The sequence below is a fragment of the Sminthopsis crassicaudata genome, chromosome 6 (assembly GCF_048593235.1).
Source record: "Sminthopsis crassicaudata isolate SCR6 chromosome 6, ASM4859323v1, whole genome shotgun sequence".
Lineage (NCBI taxonomy): Eukaryota > Metazoa > Chordata > Mammalia > Dasyuromorphia > Dasyuridae > Sminthopsis > Sminthopsis crassicaudata.
In genome coordinates this window covers 199,931,220-199,944,725 of record NC_133622.1, presented here as the reverse complement: position 1 = coordinate 199,944,725, position 13,506 = coordinate 199,931,220, and the positions used below count along the sequence as shown (strand labels likewise).

Sequence of the window (13,506 nt, the reverse complement as noted above, 5' to 3'; positions counted from 1 at the left end):
GCAGGGAAGTCAGGGAGATGAAGGAGAGAGGAAGAAGAGAGAGAATGGAGGGGCTAAGGAGACGCCGGGAGTTTCTTTCATACTCACTCATGATACATACGTAGAACATCATACAGATAATCCTTCTCGGCATCATTTTCAATCAGGAAATCCACCTAGAAAGGAAGAACCACATCCTAGTTAAGTGGCTTCATCCAGAGGGAACCTTGTGGCCAGAGGGGATTTTCCAGGCCCCTGAAGTGCAGTTAGGAGCCCAGAGGCCAACCTCCCTCTTTTCTGAGTAACCCATCACATTACCCACAGGTTTCCATCCCAAAGATCATACAGATGTGGCCACGCTGATCTCTCTGCCCCCTCTCTGGATAAATACCAGCCTCTCCTTAGATGTGCTTCATGACCACAGAGAAACGGTCACCCTTTCCAACTTGCAGGTAATTATTCAACCTACAGGTATTTTATGATTACTCTGTGCCAGGTCCTGTGCTAGTTCTGGGAACATAAAGACAAAAACAGAACAGTTCCAAAATGATATGTTCTATTCTGGAATATCATGTCTGCAGATGAGTATACACAGAACACATTTAGAAGAGTAGTGATGTCAGCTTCCATAAATAGATGCGGGGATGTCACCTTTCCCTCTTTCCCACAGGTGTGTCAATGACAGTGGTGGGACGGCTGAATGAAAGCTTTCAGGAAGGACTTGGGCCACCGAGCAAGAAACCATGTGGTCACTGAGCTTGGAGACCTTGCTCTGTGTCATGCTGCCTCTGAGCCCTGACCTTCTGTCATTCCCTCCCACCCCAGCAGGTCTTAGCGAATGGACAGGGGAGAGTTTCAGGTTACATCATTTCCACTTTGCTGACAATGGTCATTTCCAGGATCAGATGATCACTGTCCCCCGGGAGCTGTTGGACTTATAAATTCGGTGTCACTGCTAGATATCAGTACAGGAAAATGCTCTTTTTTTTTTTTTTTTTTTTGCTGAGGCTGGGGTTAAGTGACTTGCCCAGGGTCACACAGCTAGGAAGTGTTAAGTGTCTGAGACCAGATTTGAACTCAGGTCCTGACTTCAGGGCTGGTGCTCAATCTATTGCACTATCTAGCTGCCCCAGGGTATTTCAAGTCTTTGTCTTTAGCCCCAAGGCTTTCTAACATTTGAAGTTTGGGAGAATTTTCAAGTCATATTATTCATCTTTGTGCCTCTGGCACAGCTACATCATGTTGATGCAAATCTCTTATTCCTAAAGCTTTCTGGGAGCTGAAAGTCAATAGCTTCCCTTAGATGTTCATTTCACACACACATGTATGTATATATGTATATGTATGTATTACATAATACTATGCATATACCATTATGTAGTATATAATATTGCATAATAATATGTATACATATATAATTTGTTTTATTACTATATCAATATATTTAATATTATAATAATTTTATATTATATCTATACATATACACACAATAAAGAAAGATAGCTAATCCTCACAGAAGGAGAGAATGTGGACACAAGGAATATGTTTTTAATATGCAGTATTAATATGCAGTAATCGAATAATATATTTAATATTATATTAGTATCATATATATATTAGTATCATATCATAATATATAATATATAATATATTATATATATACATAATATATCATATTAGTATCATAATATAGTCAGTATTATACATTATCATTATGACATAATTAGATATTATATTAGCATTATATTTGTTGTTGCATATTAGTATTATAATACAATTTAAAATTTTAAACAGATACATCTAAAGTCTTATATCGGGGTTACAGAAAACAGACTTTGTAAGTAAAGTGCAGAACAGACCTGGCTAGAGAACAGAACATGTCTTTTAGTATAATGCAAGTTTAATACTAGTTTATAGTGTGATGTGGAAGCTCCCAAAAGCTGACATGATTTCATGCTACATTAATAGAAGAATAGTGTCCAGAAGAAAAGAGTAGGTAGTTGTAACCTGTCTGATTCTCCTAAGACTGTGCTTTCTTGGTGGAATCTCATTCTACTCATAGAGTGCTTTCAAGAAGTACGTGGAGGGCTGAAAGTAAATGCCTGGAATGATCTTTCTCCTTTCCTCTGCCTCATAAAATTGTTTCTCTTCCTTTAAGATTTAGCTCAAGCATCGTCTTCCACATGATGCCCTCAATTACTAGTATCCTCTCTACTTGATTATTTTGAATATATTTAAATATGTACATGTTTTCTCCCTAGATACTCCTGTGAGTAAAGGTTGTTGCTTTTTTTTTGTCTTTGTAAACCCAGAATACAAGACTGCTCAGCACATAGTAGATGCTTAATAAATACTTGTTGGTTAGTTGATTACACCTCAACCACTCATATCTTCCCTCAACTATTTTGTATTTAATTATTTTGTATATATTATATATATATGTATACATACATATATATATATATTTAAATATTTCTCCCCAGATACTGCTTGGGAAGAGAAGTTGTCTCTTTTTTTGTCTTAGTAAATTCAGCATATTGGGTTGTGCTTGGCTCATAGTAGGTGCTTAGCAAATAGCTGTTAATTAGTTGATTGCTCCCCACTATCCCTTCCCCAGATTTTTCAATCAACACCTCTCATGATTTGGGGCAAACAGTAAATTCTAGACTTAGTCAAATTAGCCATTTAGAATACAAGAAACCATTTTACTATAACATGAAGGCTCTCAGTTTACACTGGTCAACAAACTAGAGACACAGCAAAATCAATTAATCAATCAACAAATATTTATTGAGTATTTACCATAAGCCAGTCAATGTGCTAGACACATGTGGAAAAGAAAGAACTACCAGCTAGGAATGAGAGGGGGTGGAGGTGAGAGAAGATCAAGAAAGGGTCCCTGAAGAAAGTTGCATTTGAATAGCACCTTGGAGAAAATTAGAGATTGTCAGGTCGGTACAGTCTCGGAGTCTGGAAGAAGTGACTTTAAATCTTACTTCAAACACTTACTAGCTAAATGATGCTAGATAACTAATTTAGCTTAGTTCTCAGTTTCTTCCTCTGCAAGCCTTAAAATGCTATGTAAATACTAGCTATTACAAACACTTGCTAGCCATGGGACCTTGGGCAAGTCACTTAATCCTGTATGCCTCAGTTTCCTCACCTGTAAAATAAGCTGTAAAATAACACTTCAGTATCTTTGCCAAGAAAACCCTAAATGGGGTCAAAAGTAAAATGACTGAATAATGGCAACAAATGGTACAGAGATAAGAAATTAAGAGCACTTACCAGGAACAATTAGTGATTTAATTTGCCTGATGTATGGAGGTCTATGTAATAGAGTTGTGTGAGGGGGAATTCTGGAAAGGTGGAACAAAATTAAGTTATAGAGGGTCTTGAATGTCAGCCTAGAAATATGAATTTTATGTGGTAGACAGTGGGGAGCCACTGAAGTTTTTAGAGCAGTTATAATACCTTTAGAGCATAGCTTGCAGATGGTTCTATGATACTTGAGTTAGTTGTTCCTTTTCTCCCATATTAAAAACTTTTTCATTAGGCTTCTTTCTTTTTATTATTATTATAGCTTTTTATTTACAAGATATATATGCATGGGTAATTTTTTAGCATTGACAATTGCAAAAACTTTTGTTCCAACTTTTCCCTCCTTCCCCCCATCCCTTCCCCCAGATGATAGGTTGACCAATACATGTTAAATATGTTAAAGTATAAATTAAATACAATATATGTATACATGTCATTAGGCTCCTTTTAAAGTGATTGGTCTGATGAGACCTCAGTTAATTCATTCTCAGTCCTGTGTAATCTTTCCCCAACCTCCCTTTCCAAGCCTGTTTTTCATGGTTATCCAAACTATCCCTAGAGCCTGTACAAGTCTTTTTATATTCCTGCCTTTGTGCCTTTGCTCATGCTCTTTCCCCCTCCTAGAATGCCTTTCCTGACCCATTTCCATCTTCTGAAATTCTACCTTCTTCAGTATCCAGACTGAGTTCCATGAAGGTTTCATATCTCTGTTTTGGGCTCCTTTTTTGAGAAAGTATTGGGCACTTTCTACAGGGATTATTAATGTAGCCCTAGCCACCACAGCCATGGGTTCATTATTTTCTCTCATATAATAATTCTTAATTAGATTGTGAGCACCTGTGAAACAAGTACTACAGCTTCTAGCCTTTGTTTTCTTCATCTGGAAGATGGGGACAATGTTGCTGCCATTCCATGCTCTCAGGGTTATTGGGAGGCTTTATTTAGCAAATTTAGCAAAGTATAAATGTCTGATTTTGCTACTGTCCCATTGATTCTCTTTCTCTTGGACCTCTAGAACATATTTCATTACTGCTGTTATTCTGCCTACAACCCCTGAAGAATCTATATTCTATATACCTTCAGGGAAGACACTATTCACTAACAGTTTCTCTCCCTCTCCTACTAACTTCCCTGATCTTGAATTATTATAGGAAGAAGAAAGGCAGGGGTCTGTCTTCTGTTAGTTCAAGTTTCAGACAGTATTTGCTAGAGGGGCTCAAGACAGATGCCAGAGGTGGATGGGAAATGAGAATCTAGAACAGGTAAGGGGATGCAAAGTACTCAAATTAGAGGAAAAAAGTAGCTTGTATAGCAACTAGTAAATTGTATAGAGTATTGGTAGAGTAAAGGTTCACAAAGTCTTTTCTTCCCTATGAAATTAGATTGGTACAAGTGTTTTCAAATGAGAAAACATTTTCACTTGCTGTCCCCAGTGCCTGGAAATTCCCTCTTCATCCCCAGTTTCTGTCTTCCCTGGCTTCCTTCAAGTCCTATAAAAATCTCATTTCTAGAAGTTTTTTCAATTATTCTTATTGCCTGTGTCTTCCCTCTTCCAATTTATCCTATATCCAGAGGCAGCTAGATGGTACAGGGGATAAGCATTCCCTTATAATCAGAAAGCCCAGGGTTCAAATCTGACCTTGGACACTTATTAACCAGGCAATCCTGGGTAAGCCATTTAACCATAAAACCGGAGAAGGAAATGACACAACACTTAATATCTTTTTTCAGAAGACCCCATGCACAGTTGGTCTAGAGGGTCACAACTGAATAACATATAAATCCTGTAAATTGTTTGTACATAGATGTTTGCCTACTTTCACATTAGATTGTACAATCCTCAAAGGAAGACATTTCTTTTGCCTTTTATGTATCTCAAGAGCTTAGTATATAGCAAGCAATAAGTAAATGCTTATTGACTGATTATATCCAATAAGATGTTTTTGAATAGGGGTAAATATGGTCTTATATTTGAGTTCAAGAAATGAATTTTACAAGCTAGGGGATGGATGGGGAGCCATGGTAAGAGATCAATTCTTACAAAAATGGATCTGGGGGAGCTTATTTTTGCCCCTGTATAATGAAGGGATTAGACTAGATTCTTTATAAGGTTGTTTCTAAATCTAGATCCTATGATTCTTTGAGAGGCCTGAAGAAATCTAAGAGCAAATTTGGAAGATGAAATAGGAAAAAGCAGTCAAATCTGATCAAATCCACACACAGAGAAGAAATCTCATCTGGAAATGGTTACTTTAAAGACACTCAGGGATCCATGCTGCAGATCTCTCAGAAGGAAATATTTCCAAAAATCATACAGTTATCTGTCAGTGATTATGCACACAGAGAGAGACACATACACACAATATGGAGATACCTGATGACTTCAGAATCATATATTTACTTCCCCATCTCTATAAAATCTTTATGAGAAATACTCATAATAATCTTCATTTATTAGCATTATAATATCTCTGATGAGCTTTCTTCTATAAAGAAAGCAGCATGGATAATAGCTTCCTCTTCTTATACCTCAGTCAAACTGAATTAAAGGACACAGCTAGTAAATAAATAACAGAGTCAGAACTACCTTGACTTCAAATGCCTTTGGAAACAATATATCATGTATCAGTGAGAGCTTGTGCATGATTGAGACATTGAGAACAGCTTCAAGGCTTTGTGAGACTAGAAAAGATGATGGGTGTTCATGTAATCTAAGTGAGGGATGACAAATGGACAAGCCATGTGGTTCAGTGTTGGACCTAGAGTCAGGAGGTTGTTGGTATTATTGTTCAGTCATTATTCAGTCATGTCTGATTCTTCATGACCTTGACTGGGGCTTTCTTGGCAGAGATACTAGAGTGGTTTGCCACTGCCTCATTTTATAGATGAGGAAACTGAGACAAATAGATTTACATGACTTGCCTAGGAGGGTGTCTGAGGAATCAGGAAAATCTGAGTTCAAATCTGTACTCATACCCTTACTATCTGTGTAACCATGGGTTCTAGTTCTGGTTATAATTTTTTTCCTGGATGTCTGATTCTGGACAAACACTTTGAGCCTCAGTCTCCTCGTCTATAAAATGGACATCATAATAAAATTTAGCCTAAGGAAAGAGCTCTGCTATATGAATGTGAGGTATTCTTATGACAATTAGGTTGTAAGATCCCTGAAGATAGGGACTGACTATATTCTTTGTACCATTAGCAATACTAGCAAAATGCTAGGCATGTAATAGGCAATCAATAAAAGACATACCAGTCCTTAATATTAGTTATATGTCTTAGAAAGGGTTTCAAAGAGAATCAAATGAGCAAGCCATACACAATTTATTTCTATCCATTTTTAATTCATATAAAATGGGGACCCAAAGCAAAAAGGTCAATCAATAAGCATTTATTAAGTGCTTATTTAGTGCTCAGATAATGCTAAGTGCTGAAAACACCCAGGAGTCAAGAAAATGGGTAGAGGATGAAAGGGCAATGGGAATGAAACAAGTAAGGTGATATGGAGTGAGGGACCTGGAGTAAGGAAGACCTGAATTCAAATCCTTTGGACACTTAAACCTTATTTTTGAATCTGTAAAGTGAAGGGGTTAAACTCCCAAGAAGGAATTTATGGCCAAAGAAGAACTAGAGAACATTATAAAATGCAAAATGGGTAATTTTGATTTCACTAAATTAAAAAGGTTTTGCACAAAAAAATCAATGCAACCAAGATTAAAAAGAAAGCAGAGAGCTGGAAAAATTTTTTTTTTTTACAACCAATGTTTCTGATAAAGACTTCATTTTTAAAACATATAGAGAACTGCCTCAAATTTATAAGAATACAAGTTATTCCCCAATTGACAAATAGCCAAAGGACAGAAAATTGACAATTTTAAGATGAAGAAATTAAGGTCATTTATAATCATATGAAAAAATGCTCTAAATCACTATTGATTAGAGAAATGCAAATTAAAATCCCTTCTCACTGTAAACCTATGAATCTAAGAGCTATGTCCCGCTCCTTAAACAGCAGGAGAAGACATTATAGCAAGAATAACTCAGCTCTGCCCATTTCTCTATCACATCTAGTCAATGAGGGCAGATCACCAAAGTCATAAAAGCTTTCAGATCAGAATAACCCAGAGAAATATTGAAAGCTATAAGTTTTCTAGAGGCAGATTTTTGCTGAGCCTAGATGTTGCCCATATTTAATAACAAAGTTGAGAAGATACTAGGTATAGACTAAGGGAGCCAAATAAGGAGCATAAGCATGGGGTATGAAAGTTTCCAGATAATGGTAGGAAGATGTCTGGAGCTTAACTTCGTCATCTGTAAAATGAAAGAGTTAGACTGAATGATCTCTAAAAGTAGTTTTTGGGTCTAAAATTTATAGTTGGATAAAGATGCTAAAGTCAAGCAAGAAGCCCAGAAAGATGATGAGAACCCTTATTTTGAGCTGGAAGGGATATCAAGGCCTTGGTCTAGAGTTGAAGCCTTTTGTTTTACCGATTAGAATTGTGGTACAGACATTGACAGCCTAGGGTCACTAAGGGTCTTAAGTAGCACAGCTGGGCTTTGTACCTACTCTCTTTGATTCTAAACCCAGCACCCTCTCTACTATATGCCCAAAATGACAACAAAGTCACAGGTCACTTTTAAAAACTAAAGATTGATGTTACAGACCCTGAGGAAAAGATTAGCGTCAGATGATTGATATGGAGAATATTGGGGAAGTCATTGGTAAATTGTTCAAATTCAGCCCAAGATACATTTTCCCCTCATGCTGTTACCAGAGATTCTCTTTTTCTAAATTCTGAATTTATTCATAAACCCTGGATAGGTGTGTGTGTGTGTGTGTGTGTGTGTGTGTGTGTGTGTGTGTGTGTGTGTGTGTTTTGCATGGGCAGATGAGTGAAGGGATGGGGGTGGGGAGGTTAGGAAAAGCTTCCTTCTCAAAGGCTCACCACTCCCTCAGACAGCTGTTTGGTACAAAGTCCAGACCAGTCCCCACCCTGCCATATCATCAAACTGCATACCTCTTGGGAGCATAAATCCATAAAGATGAGTATGGTAAGGAAATGCAATCATGAAGGTACAGTGGTACTGAACTAGGAACTCAAAGGCACTGAAATGTGTTGTTTGTCTGCTCAGTAGGCCCCAAAGTAGGTCTGGGAAACACATACACACACACACACACACACACACACACACACACACACACACACACACACTCCTTAAAGAGGAGGACCCCATAGACAAAGATATAACCAAGCACTATTTTTCGGACTTTGCCTTTCACAGCCCAGTGGCACAAATGAAACTGGAGTCTGCAGGCCAGACATAAGAGATCCTTGGAGTGGAGGTGGGAGGGTGAAGGGGAGGGGATTGGGCTTCTTCAAAATGGGTGACGTGAAATCCACACTTACCAAACCCTCATCGGCTGAAATTTCTTACCTTATGTCCTTTTACAGGCTGAACTGTCCTGTGCTCACCATCAACATGAACTCTTGGTCTAATTCTTTCCTATCCCATTTTACATACTCTCACTATGGAATCTGCAATGGGAAGCCTGTATTTTCTAGGGAAGAGTTTATCCTCCTACCATATAAGACAACCCACCCCCATTACAAGTCCCACAAAAAGGTGCTAGTTACATATTAGAGTGGGGAAAAATGGTGGACTGAAAGTCATGAAAAAGGGGCTCAGATGTTCTCTTGGCTCTAGCATCTTTTGGGGGGGGAGTTGGACAAAATGATCTCCCCTGGACTATTAAAGTAACTTCCTAATTGATCTCCTTTGCCTCTAGTCTCTTTCCGATTCATTTTTCCCATAGCTGCCAAAGGGATTTGCCATAAACACACATCCACCAGGTACCTCTAAAATAAAGCCCTTCACAATTTGACTTAGAGATTTTCCAGACTATTCCTTATATATCACAATACATCTTTGACTGGCATTTAAGTATAATCCCTTTATTTGCACAATAAGGAACTGAGGTTTGGGGAGGAGGTTAAATAACTTGTTCAGAGTCACCCAGTCAGCAACTGAGCAATTGAGATGTCATTTGAAGCCTTTTCCTTGAACCCCAGAGCCTTCTTTCCATGGGGGTATCCCATATCTGGAGTGGAATCCCTCCTCATTTCTGTAGCTTCCTTCAAAGCTCAGCTCAAGTGCTGCCTCCTACAAAAGGGCTTTTCTGAGCCTCCCCGCTGCTCCCCAAATTATTCTATATTTTTCTCATACTTTGTATGTAATTAGAATATCAGTTCCTGAAAGTCAGTTTCAGTTTTGCTTTTTGTGTACAGGCTCAGCCCAGGCCGTGGCTCATATGTGGTAGTTGCTTTAAAAATGCTTGTCTATTTATTGATTTCATGGTCTCTATGAACTTATCCAGCTTTGACATTCTACAAGTGTCTGAGCCCATGTTCACTGAATGAATTGCTATAACTCTACCCTGCTAGCATATGGATACCTGCCCAGATGGCAGCACTCCAGTTAACTTTTTCGGATCAGCCTGATGTTCGATTATATGTTAACCAAATACCAAGGGCTTACAGGCAGACATCACACTGAGCGGCTTCAAAATCAGCAGCACCCTGAACAAGCACCCTGATGGGGCCTCCCAGTGCTCTTCTCTTAAAGTTTCCATATCTGTCTCTGGGTTGTTCTGTATCAGCCCCCAAGCCTGAGGTGACTGGGTCCATAGGAACCCTTCTTTTGACCACCAAGGCCTCTTTATAGAATTCTGAGCAGGGATATGGGGGGAAAGCCCTCCCTGAGGTGAAAGGGCAAAAGCTGAACTTCAAGGTAATTCACAACTCATCTCTTTCCTTGACTGGAGGTGATGGGGTGGGGTGGGGGCAGGAATGGGAGCTATGGGGTGTGTGTTTGGGGGGGGGGTTCGTGAGTAAAGAGTGAAAGTTCTTCCCAGGAGTCTTAGCCCACTTGAAGGTTTAGCTGGGGATGATTTAGGAATCCTTTCTTGTCGTGTGTGTGTGTGTGTGTGTGTGTGTGTGTGTGTGTGTGTGTGTGTGTGTGAAGGAGAGGGAAGATCCGGGCACGTTTTGGTTCTCTTTTGGAAAGAAGGGGACAGAATGGATGTTCCAGGCTAGGTTCCAAGTTAATACAAGTGTCTCGAGGGAAGGGGGGAGGAAAGGGGAATGGGGTGGGTGAAGAAGTGCTTCAGAAGAAAGGGGACTGGGGCAGGTGGCCCCCAGGGAGGCCACCCGGACTCGTTTCCCCCCCTCTCCCTCCCTCCCTCTCTGGGAGCTTCACCTAGAAGCTCCTGGTCCGCAAACGGTTCGAGCAGCCCAAGTTGGGGAGCGTGACCTCCGCTCATCCCCTGGTGGTGTTAAGGACACAAAGTCTGAAGTCGGCCTTGTGGGCTGCGGGCGTGGAGCGAGCTCCAGCCGCCCTCCGCTGTCCCGTCCTTCCTTCTCCCAGTATCCTCGGGCCCGAGCCATTGCAGCCCCGCGCTAGCGCCACCCGCCTGCCCGCCAGGGGAGCTGACCTTGTGCCGGAATTCCCGGGCCACCTTCCTGTCCATTCTCGGGCCGGGTCACCTCGTACCGGCTTCTCCGGGTTCGGCCGGGAGGCAACTGGACGGGGACAAACCCCCGGGAGGGGCAGACGCCGGACCGAGCGAAGAGTCCGCGGAGAAGATCTCAGAGCTGGGAAGCCGGTGGGAGGGGGTCGGGGGACGGAGGGGGCGGACTCCTGAGCCTCTGGGAGTAGGGTGCGCAGGTGGGGGCGGGGCGTGGGGTGCGCAAGGCGGGGCGGGGGCGGTGCCCGAGAGTGTTTGGGGGCGGGGACAGGGCTGGCAAGCGAGGCTGGAGGTCCGCGAGGGTTTGAGGGAAGGGGCTCTGGACTGAAAGGGCTGAGAAGACTGTGTCCACATGGTACCAGCATCCCCAGAAGTGAATCCAACTTCTTGAGCTAACCCGGCCTCTTCCCAGAATCACTCTGAAGCAATGGGGATCTGGAATAGTTAGCCGGAGGTCGCCAGGAGCTCCCAGCTCCGTATGGAGTTGAGGGTTCACAGACTTCTGCGGTGATCACTCGCGGCTTGGAGATCGAAGCAGATCAGTCCGTGTCCCGATCACAGAAACTGACAATCCAACAGGGACGCAGAGTGCCCATCCCATATGCCCTCACTCCATCCCCTCTGGACCCGTCCCATCCCCCTCAACCTCCCACTACACCTCAGACTGAAAGAGAAGTTGTGGGGAGGCCCCAATGCGGGCAACTTACTTAAATGAGTGACTTACATCGGGGAGGGAAAGGGTAGGAAAAGGGCGGTTAGGGGGAAGTTAGAGGAGTTTAAAGGGAGGGTGAATTTGCCCTGTTGCTTGGTCTCAGGAGAAGGACTTGGTCTGTTTGGTAGTTTTCAGAGAAGTGGGTATAGATGCGCCTCTGAGAGTAGGTTTTTTGGTATTAACTAATGTGTTCCTACTTTACCTCCTTATATTCCATGAATCCAGGCCTGTGCTTTGACTATTAGTGATACATTTATTTGGGTGAATTCTTCAGTTATTTCAATGTGAAAATTATCCCCCCTCCCCCCAAGCAGTAGGTTAGATATATCCTATATACACACCTCACATATATATACACAAATTAATTACTTGTGTTGAGAGTTAGGGAAAGAGAGAACATAGAGTAAGGAGTTAAGGCATCGTCTTGTCATTCTTTTATTTGTTTATTCTAGGCAACTGGGATTAAGTGACTTGCCCAGGGTCACACAGCTAATCTTAAATCATTCTTGAAGGCATTCTGTGGCCAAAAAGGACTTCTTCCCTGGTCGCCCAAAGCATCACAGCAACTTCGAATTCTTTGGTGGGAGCATGAGGGGGGAGGTGTGAAGTTTTTCTTTCTGGGGAAATTTCAAAACAAATCCTTGGAGGCTTCAATTTATATTCATATTCTTCTTAGTTACAGACCTGAGAACCTTTCCTGAGGTCAGGTTTTGATGGAGAAGTGGATGGAGGGATACAAGGGAGGGGGGATCTCCAGGACTCCAGGAAAAGGAAAAAAAAAAAAAAGGAGATTGTTTTCTTTGAAAGCTTGAATCCCAATGCAGTCTCTTTGGCTGAATTTTCACTCATTTTGCAGAATGGGATAATACGCACCTTCATCTAAACCTAGAAAGTTTTCCTCAGCTGACCTGGCCACACAACAAAGAGGGACAGGACACAGCAGATGATGGGGAACTTGGCCTTCAAGTTTTTGCCGCTGTTGTTGGTTTTGGATGGTGTTGGGAGTGGGGTAGGAAGTAGAAGGATAGGTAGGAAGGAACGCTGCCCGTGGGACTAGGTCTGGAAAGATTTGAAGAAATGAGCTGGGATGAAGCAGGCACCTGAATGCAAAGGTACCCTGGCTCAGAAATAAGGCGCAGGGCCTGTTTTACATACGTGAGGAGGACGATTTCCTGACCCGAGAGTTGCTAATCGGATTGCTGGAAAGAAGTCCCTCCGAGCCTGCCCGCGGAGGAAGGGTGCTTAGCCCCGGCCCCCACCCCCACCCCATAACGGGCGGGGAAAGGCAGGTCGCACCTACGTGATAGTAATGAGCTGGGCTGTCCTAGCGCGCCCTCCCAGGTTTCCCAAAGAAGTGAGGCGAAGGACTGAGCTTAACCCAGAGGGGACTGGTGTGGACGGGTGGGACGGACAAGGGAGAGGCACGGCACTTCGCAAAGGCCTCTCCTCCGCGCGCCCAAGATGCGCCCTCGCCTAGCGTAGGGCGTCGGGCGCTCGGCGGTCAGCTCCCACCTGATTGCTGCCCACGGTCCTCATGGGGAGCCCGGCCTCGACCCCCACGGCGTCTGCGCTCTGGCTGCTGGCTTTTTGTCTTTGGGTCTCTGGAGGTGAGCCGGGAGGTAGTTTTGCAAGGCGGGGCGAGGGTCGGGGGGAAGGGAGGACGAGACCCCGAGCCGGAGGCTTTAGCATTTGCTCCCTCCTCTACTTTCAGCTACCATGTCGACTCCCCCTGGCAGCGGCTCGGAGCCCCCGCCCGCTGGGCCTGCGGAGCGCAGGTGAGTGGGTGGGAGTTTGGTGCCCTTATCCCTCCGCGGGCACTTTGCCTGAATGCCTCGTGTGCTTGGTGGGCTGAGAAAGAAGAGCAGGGGCGAGTGAAGAAGTAGGGACTGGGTGGTCGGGGCTGGGGGGGGGGCGCAGCTGCTTGAGCGCCTAAACTCCGTTCAGCCAAGCTTTCGTTAGCCCGAGT

General features: G+C 42.8%; 2 protein-coding genes across 4 annotated transcripts in view; one reads left to right on the top strand and one right to left on the bottom strand.

Moving 5' to 3' along the window:
- Window positions 1-11,027, bottom strand: part of USH1C (USH1 protein network component harmonin) — a 61,518-nt gene extending 50,491 nt beyond the window's left edge. For 2 of the 3 annotated variants that reach the window (XM_074272330.1, XM_074272331.1), the window contains exons 1-2: window positions 10,796-11,026; window positions 88-155 (exon numbers count right to left, since the gene is read on the bottom strand). In XM_074272330.1, coding sequence (XP_074128431.1) covers window positions 88-155; window positions 10,796-10,831 — 104 coding nt within the window. In that variant the 5' untranslated portion in view covers window positions 10,832-11,026. Of the gene's footprint in view, window positions 1-87; window positions 156-10,795 lie in introns of all 3 variants that reach the window. The other variant, XM_074272329.1, reaches the window with a different exon arrangement.
- Window positions 11,028-13,256: 2,229 nt separating this feature from the next.
- The window catches only part of OTOG (otogelin), a 93,262-nt gene continuing 93,012 nt past the window's right edge, over window positions 13,257-13,506 (top strand). The window contains exon 1 of the mRNA XM_074275776.1: window positions 13,257-13,315. Coding sequence (XP_074131877.1) covers window positions 13,257-13,315 — 59 coding nt within the window. The remainder of the gene's footprint in view (window positions 13,316-13,506) is intronic.